Source organism: Rana temporaria, chromosome 10 (genome assembly GCF_905171775.1).
Source record: "Rana temporaria chromosome 10, aRanTem1.1, whole genome shotgun sequence".
NCBI lineage: Eukaryota > Metazoa > Chordata > Amphibia > Anura > Ranidae > Rana > Rana temporaria.
The window spans coordinates 101344512-101359798 of NC_053498.1; the positions used below are offsets into that span (position 1 = coordinate 101344512).

General features: G+C 40.9%; 1 protein-coding gene across 1 annotated transcript in view; it reads right to left on the reverse strand.

Annotated features, from left to right (window-relative positions):
• Nucleotides 1-255: 255 nt before the first annotated feature.
• Nucleotides 256-15287, reverse strand: part of INTS11 (integrator complex subunit 11) — a 40869-nt gene continuing 25837 nt past the window's right edge. The window contains exons 9-18 of the mRNA XM_040325855.1: nt 14984-15048; nt 13389-13578; nt 13035-13118; nt 9562-9651; nt 9226-9388; nt 9000-9107; nt 7756-7817; nt 6009-6151; nt 2668-2797; nt 256-561 (exon numbers count right to left, since the gene is read on the reverse strand). Of these exons, the coding sequence (XP_040181789.1) occupies nt 496-561; nt 2668-2797; nt 6009-6151; nt 7756-7817; nt 9000-9107; nt 9226-9388; nt 9562-9651; nt 13035-13118; nt 13389-13578; nt 14984-15048 (1101 nt within the window). The 3' untranslated portion in view covers nt 256-495. The remainder of the gene's footprint in view (nt 562-2667; nt 2798-6008; nt 6152-7755; nt 7818-8999; nt 9108-9225; nt 9389-9561; nt 9652-13034; nt 13119-13388; nt 13579-14983; nt 15049-15287) is intronic.

Genomic DNA, 15287 nt, shown 5'->3' on the forward strand with positions numbered 1-15287 from the left:
TTGACTACTCCAAAGCTTGGAAGTTTCCTTACTCTCCGTCTTGGTAACAATGGACACCAAAATAAATAAGGTAGATCTGTAGGATAAAAATCTACACTTTAAGGGCCAGAAGCATATTAAACTTGTTATTATTTATTTTTAATAGCATTTATAAATAACCACACTAATTCTAGAAAAAAAAAATGAAGTAAAATGGTTGCACTGCTGGTAAAAATTTTCTATAGAGTTATTTAAATATCTCTTAAGCAGTTAAAGTCAGGTACAAAAGGTTTTATTTTATAATAAAAATAAAAGCGCAGTGCCAAGCACATAAATCCTGCACTGTCCTCCATATCTAATATGGAGTCTACACTCGGGTTTGTGTTAAGACAGTTCACAGAAAGCCACAGTAATATTTCCTCCTCAGCTCTGTTGCATACACAGGAATCTTCTGCCGGGTACCAAGGAGGCGTTATAGTCCCGACATCTCCGTGTCATGATACTTTCTCCGGCCACCTAGCTTGTGCCTTGTGGCAAGCCTTTCTTTAACAGAGACGTCAAAAAGCTTCCCAGTTCTTCATCCTGAGTAGACGGGAAAAATACACATTAGAAAAATCCGAACGCCTCTTACTGTATTCCAGGATTTCTAATGGCAGTGCTATCTTTTTGTTAGACATTGACAGTTTTTGTTTCACATTAAATAAAAACTTCACCGTTAGTGGAACATTTTTAAATTTCCCTTTTTATTTGTTTAGCCAGAATTAAAGAGTCTAGACAGGCATGATATCCAAGTATAGAAGATCCAATCAGCTTCCTCTAATATATTGCAGGTGGTGGTACTGTCATGGCTGATGGTAACGTTTACTCCATAGTAGGGTCCGTGAAGGAAAGACAACAGCCACATAAGCAGTTTTACACTAAGCTTCATGTACACAGGACATTTTTACAACCTCTCCTCCACAAACTTGACAGATAGTAACCCACATTCAAAAAGTCTGTTTTGCCGCATTTAGAAGCGTAAAAAAAAAAAAAAAAAGGCCTATAAAACTAAATGTGGGTTGCCACTTTTAGCATCAGACAGTAAACGAACCTATGTACACATAGGATAACATTGAATGAGTTCAGGGCCAGTTGGAGAAAAAAAAAAGCGTCCAACTGCCTCTGAACGTCCGTTTAGCAGCAGCAGCAGCGTACATGGGGCCTTACAGTTTATTAAAAGAAATGTTCGTTTTTACTGGATTTCTGTAAGTGTTTAGCATTAATAGATCCAAGACATCCTAGAACAGTGATGGTGAACCTTGGCACCCCAGATGTTTTGGAACTACATTTCCCATGATGCTCAACTACACTGCAGAGTGCATCAGCATCATGGGAAATGTAGTTCCAAAACATCTGGGGTGCCAAGGTTCACCATCACTGTCCTAGAAGTCGATCAACCAGTATACAGGATTAGAAAAAATAAAGGTTGCGCAACCTTTATTTCTTTCTATACTTTGTTCACCGTTTTGTTTTCAGCAGGTTTGCAGCTTTCTAATCACTTCTCACAATTTTTATTTTGGGATGTTTCGAATATTTTCTTAGCGCAGTTTCTCCCCCAATTTTTTCAGTATACAGGATTGGAGTGCACGGTACCTCACGGACAGACTCCACCCATGGCAACATTGTTTGTTTTACATAAAATATCTATGATATGTAAAACCCAAAGTACCACATCACTAGCAGTCAAGGTTATGTTAGGACAGGAAAAATATCTCTGTCTATACACTATGCTCCATTACTCTATGAATAAGGCACTAATCTATAGATTTGCAAGACCAAAAACATTACAATTTCCTTTATATTTAGCAATGCAGATGTAGTGCAAGAGCTAAAGTTGGGTTATAACCACTGTCAGGTTGTGTGTGTGTGTATATATATATATATATATATATATATATATATATATATATATATATATACACACACACACACACACACACACACACATATATATATATATATATATATATTTTTATATAAGAAGATGAATCTCCCTAGCAGAGGTAGCAATATAAACCTGACCAGTATTCCAATTTAACTTCACTCTCTTCTAAACTGAAAAAAGTTCTGACTTTAGTTATACTTTACTCATAAATTGCCAGGCATCCCCTTGCACACTACTTAGTTCTTTTTTTGGGTAAAACTAAGGAAATGTACAGATTATAAAATTGAGAAGAGCTTTAGGCAATTTATTAGGCACTCATGTTTTTCTAGACTACTCTTTATAGTAATGGGTTTTAATAGTTAGGCCTGGTGCACACTAAAAGTTTTCAGCGGGCTGAACAAAAAACTGAGATATCACTACCAAATATACAAGCAATGTTAGTGCAGGGGATAATACCCCATCCTGCTAAAACATGCCGATTGGATGTTGGTTTTCTAGCATGCCCATTTGTCAGAAAGCTGTACACTTGGGCTGAAATTTGTCAGATTACTGCTTATGTGCACAAGACTTTAAAGTCTAGCTGGTGGGTGGCTAAAGTAGATTTGGTGGGAGCAAAAGATTTACCAAGAACTACACAAGATAAGGGTCTACCAAAACAAGCCATTCAGTTTGTATCCAGTCACACTGCACATTATTATAAAAAAAAATCTCACTTGTGAATTTTCAGCTAAAAATACTTCCCATTCGCGTACATCAGTACTAACCTGGTAGGTCCAGGATACAAGCAGCACCTTTGTGCCGGGGTCATCAGTATTGGTGGAGACTTGAAGAAGGATTGATTCCACCATAATGGAGCCATCGGGGAGGTGCTGTACCAGACGATCCTTCAGTACACTGCAGGAGGAACATGTAATTGCTTAGTGTTACTGAAAAAGGAGTCATTCCCAAAGTAAAGCTTTCGTTTTTTACCCTTTTTAGGGTGGGTGGGGATGATTAGGTTTTTAAATAATTCCTTCCATTTCAAAGTCAAAATTGGGATTGCACATGAAATTAGAACCTAAATAAGTTTACATAAACCCTTAAAGCAGTATTAAACCTGGTAATAAAATGTAATGCATTGCAGCTTACCAATCCCTAACTGGTTAAAGACCGCCTCACGCACATATACGTCGGCAGAATGGCACAGCTGGGCAAAGTGACATGTATATACAAGTCACTTTAAAAATTCCCGCCGTGCGCGCCCCTGCCGCGAGCTCTGTGCCCACGGACTTGATGTCCGCTGGTGTCCCGCGATCGGGGAGAGGCAAGTGTAAAGCAGCATCTCCCTGTTCTGCCTACTGTCACTGATCGTATGCTTCCTCTCATCGGGAGCGGCGATCATTGACATGTCACTAATAGGCACGCCCCCAACACACTTAACCCCTTCATAGCCCCCTAGTGGTTACCCCCTTCATTGCCAGTCATTTATACAGTAATCAGTGCATTTTTATAGCGCCGATTGCTGTATAAATGTGAAGGTCCCAAAATAGTGTAAAAAAATTATTAATAAAAATATCCCCATTTTGTAGACGCTATAACTTTTGCGCAAACCGATCAATAAACGCGTATTGCATTTTTTTTAATTTATTTTTTTTAACCAAAAATATGTAGAAGAATACGTATCGGCCTTAACTGAGGGTAAACATTTTTTTTTATATATTTTTGGGGATATTATAGCAAAAAATAGATTTTTTTTCTAAAATTGTCGCTCTATTTTTGTTTATAGTGCAAAAAATAAAAAACGGCAGAGGTAATCAAATACCACCAAAAGAAATCTCTATTTGTGGGGAAAAAAGACATCAATTTTGTTTGAGAGCCACGTCGCACGGCCGTGCAATTGTCAGTTAAAGCGACACAGTGCCCAAATCGCAAAAAAAAAAGTGAAGGTCATTTGGCAGCCAAATGGTCCGGGGCTGAAGTGGTTAAATGTGATCGCCGCCAACAGATTACATACAGGAAAAAACTTCTGTTTTCTCGGCAGCCTCTTTAATACAAAGTCCCGCCTCCTATGATGGACAGAACAGTCGTCCAATGGCAGCTCAGGAGACGGTGCTATTCTTTAACTGCTTGCTCTCTAGGTTTTACCCCCTTCATGACCAGGGCATTTTTTTGCCATTTAGCACTGTGCCACTAACTGGCAGTTGCACGGTCATGCTGTTTGATCACCACTGGGTTTTATTTTTTGCGATATAAAATGAAAAAGACCAAAAGTTTAGAAAAAATAAAAACATTTAAGTTTAGACCAAAATGTATTTCGCTACATGCTTTTGGTAAAAAGACAAATCTCAATTGTATGTTAATTGGTTTGTGTGAAAGTTATAGCATCTACAAACTACTATATATACACAGGAATTTACACAGCTACGAGACTATACCAGTAATGTGCAGAAATCAGCGACTTATAGTGGGGCGGACAATCTAATGATGGCTGGGAGGTACACTGACATCAATACAGTGATCAGTGCTAATACGGTCACTGTACTGACACTGGCTGGGAAAAGTGTCACTGTGTACCCAACAATGTATAGTGTGTACGGCTTTTCCTTAACTATCTGTGAAACATCCAGATTGCTGTTCATAGTACACCAAGTTCTGTGTCCAATCACAGCATGGGTTGGCAGGGGGGCGGGCGTGCATGCGTGCCCTGAATCCAGAAAAAAGGCTGCAATGTACAGGTACATTGCCCGGCCTGCATCTGCTGCCCGCAGCACAGCTACTCTGGATGGACAGGAAGTCCTTAAAAACCTGACAATACACCCCTGATAATTGGTATACAGTATTATATGTTCTGTATACCAAAGAATCTCCAATGCATTTCAATTGACTGTCATAATCGTCACCCGGGGTGTGTGTGTGTGTGTAACAGGGGTACCTAAAATTACCCAGAGTTATTAAAGGAGTCACCCATTTTTTGGAACAGTTGTACCTTGGCTGGTGTGGGAACAAACAGTGTCTCCTTTAATAATTCTGGGTGATTTTAGATACCATTGATGAAGACTGAAAGTCAATTGAAACACGTTGGAGATAATATACCAGCTTTCTGCCTAATTTTTTTTTGGGGTGTTTTATCAGGTTTGTAAATAATATACCAGAGTATTGATGTATACACAATCATTTGTAGGTGAGCTTTGTACAATGAAGTAGATTTCTTTTTTTTTTTAAATCATATAGTTTATGTTGCTGCATTTAAGTCCCATTGGACAATTTCTTGTTCTTTTGCCAAATTGGGGACATTAGGAGCCTCTTTGCTCAATGGAAGTTCTCTTGCCATTCTTACAGCGTGACAAGGAGCAAAGGGGGAAAATAAAAAAGGGGGGAATTCTAAAATATGACTAATGCAGCGCACCCTCCCTTCTGCATCTTGCTCAGACTTTCCTGTCCTAACGGGAGACCTGAGCTACCATCATATTTGATCGCTCCTTTCTCTGCCTTAAAGGCAGTGGGAGACCGATGCTGCATCCACCCAGGTGAGAATGTTCATCTTATTTTCCAACATTCACTTTCCTGGGTTAACAACTTCTACTCTTCTCATAAATCCACCTCACCAACTTGCATTTTGCAAAGGAGCCGTAAAGTACAACCCTTGTGTAATTCTAAAAGCAGCAAGCACAAATTTGAGTATTCAACAAGCAAATTTGGCTTCCCCATGAATATATACATAGTGTAAATACAGACTAAACAGAGAATTGCATCCAGTTCCTATCTTACATCTTAATTTGAAACGAACACAAAATTCCCTTTCAATGCATTTTCATTAAGAGCACACAATTATTTATGAAAGGCAAATCCACTTTGCACTACAAGTGCACTTAAAAGTTCAGTTGCTGCAGATCCGAGGGGGACAGGCTAGGAAAATAAACAGCATTTTATCTTGCACATGATCGGATGATAAAATCAGCAGAGCTTCCCCTCAGATTTACAGTGACTGCACTTTCAGTGCAATTTGCACTTGTAGCACAAAGTAGATTTTCCTTTGGTAAATAACCCCCCCCCCCCCCCCATATGTCTCTCCTGTAGTTTTTCTTATCTAATCACATGTCATTAGTTATTCCTGCACCCCACTTGCCTTTTCAGGTGGTTGTATATCCGCAGTACAGTCTCCGGCTCCTTATGTGGATCCTGAATATGAATTCTACAAGTAAACCTGAGTTGGTGTTCACTAAGGCCAATCTCCTTCAGTGCTTGTTCTGGGGACACCAGACGAAGGCTCTGTCACAGAGAGAAGAGTGATTGGCAATGTACATATTATTTATAATCATATAGAATATGAAGTAATGGTCTCTTTGCTTATATTAAAAAGGGATAAAAACACATCACTGCAAATATTGCTGATCCGTACTAATTGCTACAGAAGAACATATCCTTAGTAATATTTATTATCCTTTGTATTTTAATAAAATAAAGATATACAATGAATCTAATACAAATTGTGAGAGTCTCTGGTTTCCAAAATACAGTTCCATAGACAAGCAGTAATAAGAATCTTAAGATACAAAAACTGAATTTCCTAGGCCAATCAAACAATGCACCCTGGGTGTCATCAGTGCTGTTCTCTGCTTCATAATGTTAATGAAGGGCGCCGTTAGTCTCACCCCGGGGCTGGGCCCATGACGTCCTGCATTCACATCATGTCCCCAGTCTGCAGGGTTGAGTGGTATTGGGCAACATTCACCATGAAACACAGAGGACATCTTGTGGCAATAAAGTAGTACTGCAAGGTACAGCTCCAGACTGGAAGAGTATTGCAACTTCTACATCAATTTTATTCAGAAACCATGCTTAGGGAGACATGCCAGCACAAGTCTTATCATTGAAGGTCAGGCAGTATTGCTAGCACAGCCAGAAAATGGAGCACGGTGGGATGGACACGCTCTTGTGTATAGTGTGGTCAGTTTGAAATAGGAAAGCAGAGGTACTGGCAGGAACATTAGGCACTTCACATAAAAGGAAGGAAAACAAAAAAAGGATACTTTTTTAAACACAAAGTACATGGTACAACTGGCAGGGCTGTTTTAGAAATCATGGGGACCTGTACAGCCTACTTGACAGGGCCAGCCACATGAACAAACTGCTTATTCACACTGTATGGGCCAGAGAACCTGTGTAAACTAGGCCTTTTTTTTCTTCTTACAGGAGGAAATGATTGGTGTGGCGGGGGAGCAATTACAGAAACGGATTCAGTGTATGGCGGTCTGCCCAGCAAGTGAAAGTTGGTGGGAGGGAGAAGAAGCTGCCTTTCAGCTGCTGCTGCGAGAGACATACAGGTGATCGGTTCCTGTAATTGCTCATACTGCCCAGACCCCCCTGCTAAACTGATGGGGCCCAGAGAACAGTGGTATCCCCCTTATTGGGGGCCCTGGCAACCCGGTACATGTCAGGAAATGCTGGGGTAACAAACACTTTAAAAGCGTGTTTTTTTTAAGCCTATAATAAGGCTTACCTGTACTTCTAAATGTGCACAGTTGTCCGGTTATGTCACTGGCGCATGCGCACTGCACTCTAAATAAACGATATGCCATCCATTAAGAGTGATGCAGCTGTGACTCCCACGCGCATGCCAGGGAGCGACGTCATTGCGGCTCGGCCATTCAAACGGCTGGAGCTCGCGGACCTGGAAGGAAGACCAGGTGAAGATGGAAGCCCTGTTAGCGATCAAAGTGCGGTGCTGGAGGTCTTCATTTAAGGTCTTTCATAATGTGCTAATATGTAATGCACATTATGTCTTTTTTGTGGGTTACCATCGCTTTAATTTTACCATTTCATAGCAGTATACGGTGAGAAGATATTCAAATTGCTGCTTCAGCTTTACTTACATTATCTTTCATGATAAGGGTTCCATGCATCAGCCTGGGCTTCTTACAATCTGGCACAAGATCTAAAAATAGAGGCATATGTCCATTTATATTTATAAAAAACAGAAAAAAAAAAAAAAAAAAAAGGTTCTAAAAGCTGTGCCAAATCCTTCCTACAGCAGGCATGAAATAAAATGGGTACCAGGCCTGTCCTGCCTCTGTTGTCATTTTAGTTAACAATACAGGCAGAGAGTAGCACTTGTGGGACATCCATCAGAAAGTTAGTTTTAGTATATATATTTTGTTTTTAACCGGCACATGCCTCTGCTACAAGTAGGACCATAAAGGGTTTCACTAGAATGGAAGGGGGGGGGGGGGGGGGGGGGTGTAGGGGACCTAAAAAAGCTACAGCATGCCGATATGTAAAAAGCGACCAGGACATGTGATCGCCAAATCTGGTCAGCTGCCTCCCAAGCTTTACTATTGGGCAACCCTTTACTGAAGATTTCCCCTCACATTTACTACAGGAGGTAAATATTCCCAGTGAGGACACAGACAACAACACATTTGACAAAGGCTCCAACATGGTTCCCAAACTGCAGCTCGTGGCCAGATTTTGCCCTTCGTTTCGCCTAGCCAGCCCTTGGAGCCAGACTCCTCCCCTTGATCCCAATGATGGTGCACTATTCATCCCAAGTGTAGATATATGCCAGCACACCAGTCAGGCAGGCATGCATGACATGTATGTGATCACTTCAATAAAGGCACTTGGACTTGATGTAAAGATCTGTGGTGTGCTGGCAAACATTTACACTGTTATTTAAGATCTAGTCTCCAGCATGGGGTTGCCACAGCACCCCATATCCTAGAGCCTTTTCCAGGAACGTGTGCAACGGGAATATGGAAGATACTTTTTCTCCAACTAACACCAATTACGGGTACTATTTATTGTACTGACCACAGGCACCATGCCATTTTCCACTCTCACTGGTCACAAATTGGGTGCGTCTGAAGGCCTGTGAGCTAGCCCTATGTTTAGGGACCTCCTAGTCAAACCCTTCCCTATTCAAAAGTCAAAATAAGGTTTTGACTTTACTTACACCAACTCATGCAGTACTATCTGATTGGTTTCTAGGTCACAAGAACGGTTGAACAGAATGACATTTTGTTATGTAAAGTTTAGTACACATATGTATTTAGTCGTATGCCTGGAGCTCAACTCCAAAATACAAAAAGGGAAAAAAAAAGCCATCAGACTGACTTACTTAGAGCGGTCTCTTTCTTCAGTAATCCCAGGGAAATGTCAACAGGAATGTTGGGGTTGGTAGCAATAGTGGATGTCTCCCCATTAAAGGGCATAAAGCACTGGATATCTGGAGACACAAAGGAATGGAGAGAATAGTGAAAAAAGGAATGAAAAAGAATGAAGTCTACAAGAACTCTATGTTGGATTGAAAGTAAAATGTGTGAGCGAGTCTATAATCGACTTACGGAACTCTTGCTCAATTTTCTGCTTGAGAAACTCCATCTTTTTGGCCTCTCCATGCACCAGTAGCACGTTTCTTGGCTCTGCCTGGCGGATCAGCTGCATGATTCCTTTAGCATCAGCGTGGGCACTAAATGACATATACTCTACCTGCATCTTCACCTCCAGCTGGCAGGGAATAATAAAGCAAGATTAGGAACCAGATATTATCAATTTTATTTAAATACAAAGAAATGTCCATTAAAATACAAACACTATGGTCCCTTTTATTGTAGAATTTAGAAGACCAAGCCATTCATTTTGCAAATGTGAGTGCCTTTAATGCTGTATAGGAAACTTACTGTCTGTCTACCTTCCATCTCAAGCTTGCGTTGCCCACTCAGGATCTTGTGACCCACTGTGCCCTGCACACAGTAACCCGGCATAATCACCTATACAGGAGCAAAAAGGAAGTAGGACAAGTAATGAGGATCATGCCAAGCTCTTGGGAAGTCACATGTACTCTGTTACACTGTGCAGATTGAGAGCAATTACAGAAAGTTTACATTCTCTTTAATGTACACATTACATCACACAATATTCTAAATGAATAAAAATAAAAACTTCGCCCGCACACATATTTTATTTATAAACACATAGTCATGGATTTAATCACCCAGCAGCATTTCTTATATTCTGGGGGACTCCAGTAGTGAGACATTCAAGCTGAATATTCTGACTGCCTGCATCGCAAACAAAGAATTAAAAATCCTGTCAGGTTTGACTGTTCACAAAAAATGCATTTTAGCTGCACATTAAATTCTCTGACAGATTATCAGCCTTAAGGGCACATTTATTAAAGTGTGCATTTGATACACTTTACAAGCAGTTTCATTCTTAAAGGGGTTGTAAAGGTTTGTTTTTTTATTTTCTAAATAGGTTCCTTTAAGCTAGTGCATTGTTGGTTCACTTACCTTTTCTTTCAATTTCCCTTCTAAATGTTTTTATTCCCTTTGTCTGAATTCCTCACTACCTGTTCCTCCTCAGTAAGGTGTTTTAAATGACTTTCCACCGCTCGGATGATGGTGGAAAGCTTACTGAGGAGAAACAGGAAGTGAGAAATTCAGACAAAGAAAAAAAACATTTAGAAGGGAAATGGAAGGAAAAGGTAAGTGAACTAACAATGCACTAGCTTAAAGGAACCAATTTAGAAAATAAAAGACGAACCTTTACAACCCCTTTAATTTCAAAGTGATGTTGCCCAATTCAAAACACTGCAATGCTGAAGAATTACTCTGTCCAACGTAAACAACTACAAATGATTTAGTGAGTAAAAGCCAGGCATTTCTGATGTCCAGCCATGTTTACTTCAAGCCTGCTCGGTCCCTCACTGCTGAATCCTCACCATTCCTCGGTAGGCACAACAGGAAAATTCTCCACCTGCCTCCCGATCCCCGAGGACTATATTCGCTCCACTAGAGAAATTGTTGGCAGGGCCACAACTCCAGTTCGGCCAAAATGGAGCAGTTTGAACACTAAAATCCCAACAACATGTGCCAAGGGCCAGCAACCTTTCCCACATTGAGTTACATTTTTATAAGCATTAGACAACAAGTGTACCGGTGAACACTAAAGTCATTTAGTTTGTTTTCAGTTTTTGCACTCACGGTTGTACTTCCAACAGCAAGTTAAAATCAAGTATCATGTCAACTAGTGTACACACAAAACGTGTTTATATTTCAGATCCAAGACCATCCCCAATTCTGACCGCTTCAGACCAAAGATCAGCCCCAAATCCTGTACCTTCACACATCAGATAAGCCCCAATGCATGCAACTTTAGTCCTCAGAGCAGGCCCAAATCATGTAACAATATTCTAATTCAAACTGGATAAATGTGGCACCTTTCCCTGTGAAAGTCTATGAGAGACCCCGATTGGTACCAGTTTTTGGACCACAGCTTCCGAGCTAAAGACGCCAGCCACCTCAAAATTTTACCTGTCCTAGGGGTCTGGCTGACCCACCCATGATACAATGAGGCCATTTCTGACCTTTTCCCAATATTTAAGGGTCGATAAACTGTCTGGCGGGGGGTGGTCTCTGTAACAGTACTACCCAACTATAGGTGACAAAAATACCAAGCTTCAGGGGGCCAGAGAGGGACGTTGAGGGTACTTCATCACGGAGCCTGGGGTCTCTGGCCCTAGCAGAAGGTTCCAGTAACCGTAAAAGTCCACTGTGAACTGGCGTAGATCCCAGGACAGCACGCTGGAAAAAGCTCCAGGAGGGAGAAATAAAATAACACCCGCAGTTTTTTTCTATGACCGATATGTATCATGGGACACACCCAAACACTTGCGAATAATCCCGGTTGGCCAATGGTGGTTTAAAAAAAAAAAAGCCGACACTTAGAGGCGGCAGGGACCTCCCCAATTGACTCAAGCCCCAAGTTCAGGGACCCATTGTTTGCCCGTACCAGGGCTCCAAACTCACCGACATTTAACACTGGCGTCTATAGGAAAAATTGGGCAGCTTGGCAAAGCATTGTTTGGTGTTCCTGTCACTTATGGTTCGGGAGCAGGGCCATGTCAAGCTGACCAAGATTTCCCATAGATGTCAATGTTAAAAAAACAACCTAAATTTTGCAGTAGCTAGTGTATTTACATACACTATATCGTCCATCGAAGAATTTGACATGCAAATGCCTGAGTACGCTGAAGCAATTGATGATGCACTGTGCATGCGCAGATTTGCAGACGAGCCGATACCACGTCACAGGAACTAATGCAGGTTCGACTTTCTGGCAGGTTCGACATTTTGTCGAAACACCTGTCTTGGCACGTGTACCAAGGGTTGCCGAATCCCTTGTATAGGCAAATTAAGCAAACAATGAAGAGTTGCAAGCAAAGAAGATTATTTAGTTCCAATCACCAAACCATTAAAATTTCCCACAATTATGATTATTTTAAAGTGGATGTAAACCCTTACATATACCCAGTGAAGTGAACAACCTCAGATGATAAACAGAGATTAAACAAATCCTCCTGCATAAATTATACTTGTTTGTCTGCCATCTTCTCTTCCTTTCAAAAGGGCAGAAAAGTTTTCAAAACTTTCTCATCTGTCAGGAGCAGAGAAGAGGGCGAAAAGGGTGCATGTGTGTAAGCATATTGGAGGAAAGAAACAACTCCCTCCACACAGCAGAAGAACTGTGTTGTAAATATAGACAAGCTCAGGGCTCATCTCCCTCCCTAACACAAATGTATCTCGTGTCAGGAAAACTCAGAAGTGACTCGTGCTAATAACAGAGGAACGAAGCACCAGAGAGAAATGACACTTAGGCTGCCCATACACGGTTTGAATCTCGAGATCCAAACAGTTATTGGACAGGCTGAATGTGCAGAGTTGATTAAAATCGGTCAGCTTGGTTATAACCAGCCTGCCGGATCCTCTTACGAATATTGCAAGCGGCTGCTTTAGCTGCTAGCGATAATCACAAGCTTCTCCCCGGTGGTGGCAGCTTCCCCTGTCGGGGAAAAATAGCAGGAGGGATTCCCCTGTCAGCACTGTCTGTTTATGGGGGAATTGAGAGCATATCTTTCCTGCAACCATTGGCACTATGTTGAGTATCCATAGAGCTTTGGAGAGAGATAAGTAAACACTACAGATATAGGCGCTTTGCTCAGATTCCATGACTGAGGTTTACAACTACTTTAAGAGAACACCTGCTATATTATATAAATTTATCAAACATTTATACAGTGTTTACCACATGAATACAAAGCCAACTAGACAGCAGTAGAAGGAATAGACCCATGTATACAACCAGATCTCACCATGTTCTTTTCATTGCCTGCCCATTTACGGAAAATGTGCAAGGACTGTCCGGCGTGCAGCATTCCAGGAGTTGCAAAAACCACCTGAAATAAACAATCAAATCACAAGAACATTTAGGTCTGTCTTCATATGCCATATGATTTGGCTTACAGTAGTAATAGAACATTACGGATAACAACGTATTAGTTGTTATGGTTTTAGGTACACCAATGCACTTTGTCCTGCGTTATAAATGAAGCCCAAAAATATACCGGTGTCATCAGCCTACAGCAAAGAAAACTCCAGTGCATTTTAGGTTTGCACTGTACAACTTTAAAATTAGTAGTATTAGTAGTCACATTGTGTTGCCTCACCATTGGCCCCGGGTTATCTGCAAATGATCTGTCAAAGGCCTTGATGTGTTTAAACTCAAACATATTCCTCTGTACAAAGGTCTTTCTGATCTTCTGATTGGTCCAGGTAATGAAGAGCTTATAATAATGGTTGGCTTTCTCTGTCAGACCCGTAGAGAAGTAAATTGGGGCTTTCAAGTTCATCCGTTCCCTGAGGAAGAGTAATCATTTTACTACACCAGGTTATATAAAAGAACAATCAGAAAGATGTGCTATAAAAGTGGTCCCACCATCAGAAATATTTTAACACCTAAACAAACCTCGATCCCCCGTGTAAAACTGAAATGAAAGCTGAAACAGTTGTCTTATAAGTAAACCTCCAGTCAGAAGCCAAGATAAAAATGAATAGCCAATTGAAAGACTAACAAAACTAGCTTTTGCTGCAATATTAAACTTAAATCTAATGATATCCCTCCGCTCTGGGCAGAAAAGGAGAAGAAGCACAGTGATTCCCTCATCCCTCAGTCATTCTACATTTTCCTCCGATCAGCATGCTTCTTGTTCGCACATGAACGGACTAACACCTAACCTTGTATTGCTTCTTGCTCTTTCACTCTGCTATACAAGGACTGTTTATACCAGGTATTCAGGTATTTATATGCTGCTTGAATTTAAAAGCCCACCGCTGCAAAAATTAAAAGCCAGAAGCTACACATACTACAGCTGCTGGAGTCCAGCGATGTCGGCACCACAGCTGATGTTTCCCTCGGGTGCATGCTGCCTCCATTGTGAGTAAGGGAAGCCGGAAGTGAAGTGTTATGGTTTCACGCCGGGAACCCTACTGCGCATGCGAGAGGCTCTGCGCTCCTCTCTCCTACTGGCCGGGCGGCCAGGGAAGGATGAGGGAGCCCCGCAGTGACGTCAATACCATGGCTGAGGCTCCTGGAAATGTGAACAGGATAACTGTGAAAGATCAGAGCTGCATTTCTTTGTTTCTTCTAAATCTGCCTAGAGTTCAGCTTTAAAAGAAATGGGGGATTCTGGCACTTGGCCATGTGACCAATGCCAGGGCATATAATCTAGCAGTGTGGGCACGCATCACAAGATTGGCCAACCAAATTTACAAATCCTTTGCAGATAATGGGGTATACGTACAGTATATACATTTCAACTACATACTTAGTAGTTTGCCTGGAGATTCATTGGTGAGAGTACATATCTGTCAATGCATTCGTTTACAGGTCTATTTGACAGGTTATATTGGGAATATTACAAACCTCCTGTTTTAAAAGCAAGGTCTAATAACTTTTACATTTTTTTTGTTATAGCATACAATAGGAGGGGTTTGACTTTGTGTTTGGCAGGGAGGGAAACTTCTGGCATGGAAACATGAAACAGATTCTCCAAGACAAACACCAGAGTCAGAGAAGGGTTTGGGCCACAGTATTTAGAGGATATAACCCCAACCATACAGTGTAGCCTACAACATTGTTATAGTGTTTTCTTTAAAAATATAAAGCCAAGGAAATCAAACCTAAAGACTGCATAGAACTAGTAATTAACATGCATGAAAAATGGTTAACATTGTTTCTACTAGTATCACAAAGAAATGTTACCAGAAGGTTTCCAACAAGATGCAGAGTTCCTGAGCTCTCCCCAGAGCAAACACAGGAATGAGAACCTAAAAAACAGAAACATAGATCTGCGAGTTCAACAACAGCCCTATTGCTTATTTACACCACTGTCACAAAGCCCAAGTATCTAAAAATGCAACTGTGGGCATTCATTTACATATTCTTACTAAAGCACTAAATGAGCTTTAAAAAAATAAAATAAAAAAAAGGAATAAGTTCACCTTTCAATCAAAAGCCTGAGAACAAAATGCTGCTAGCCCAAAATAGTAGTAGAATTGGCATATAG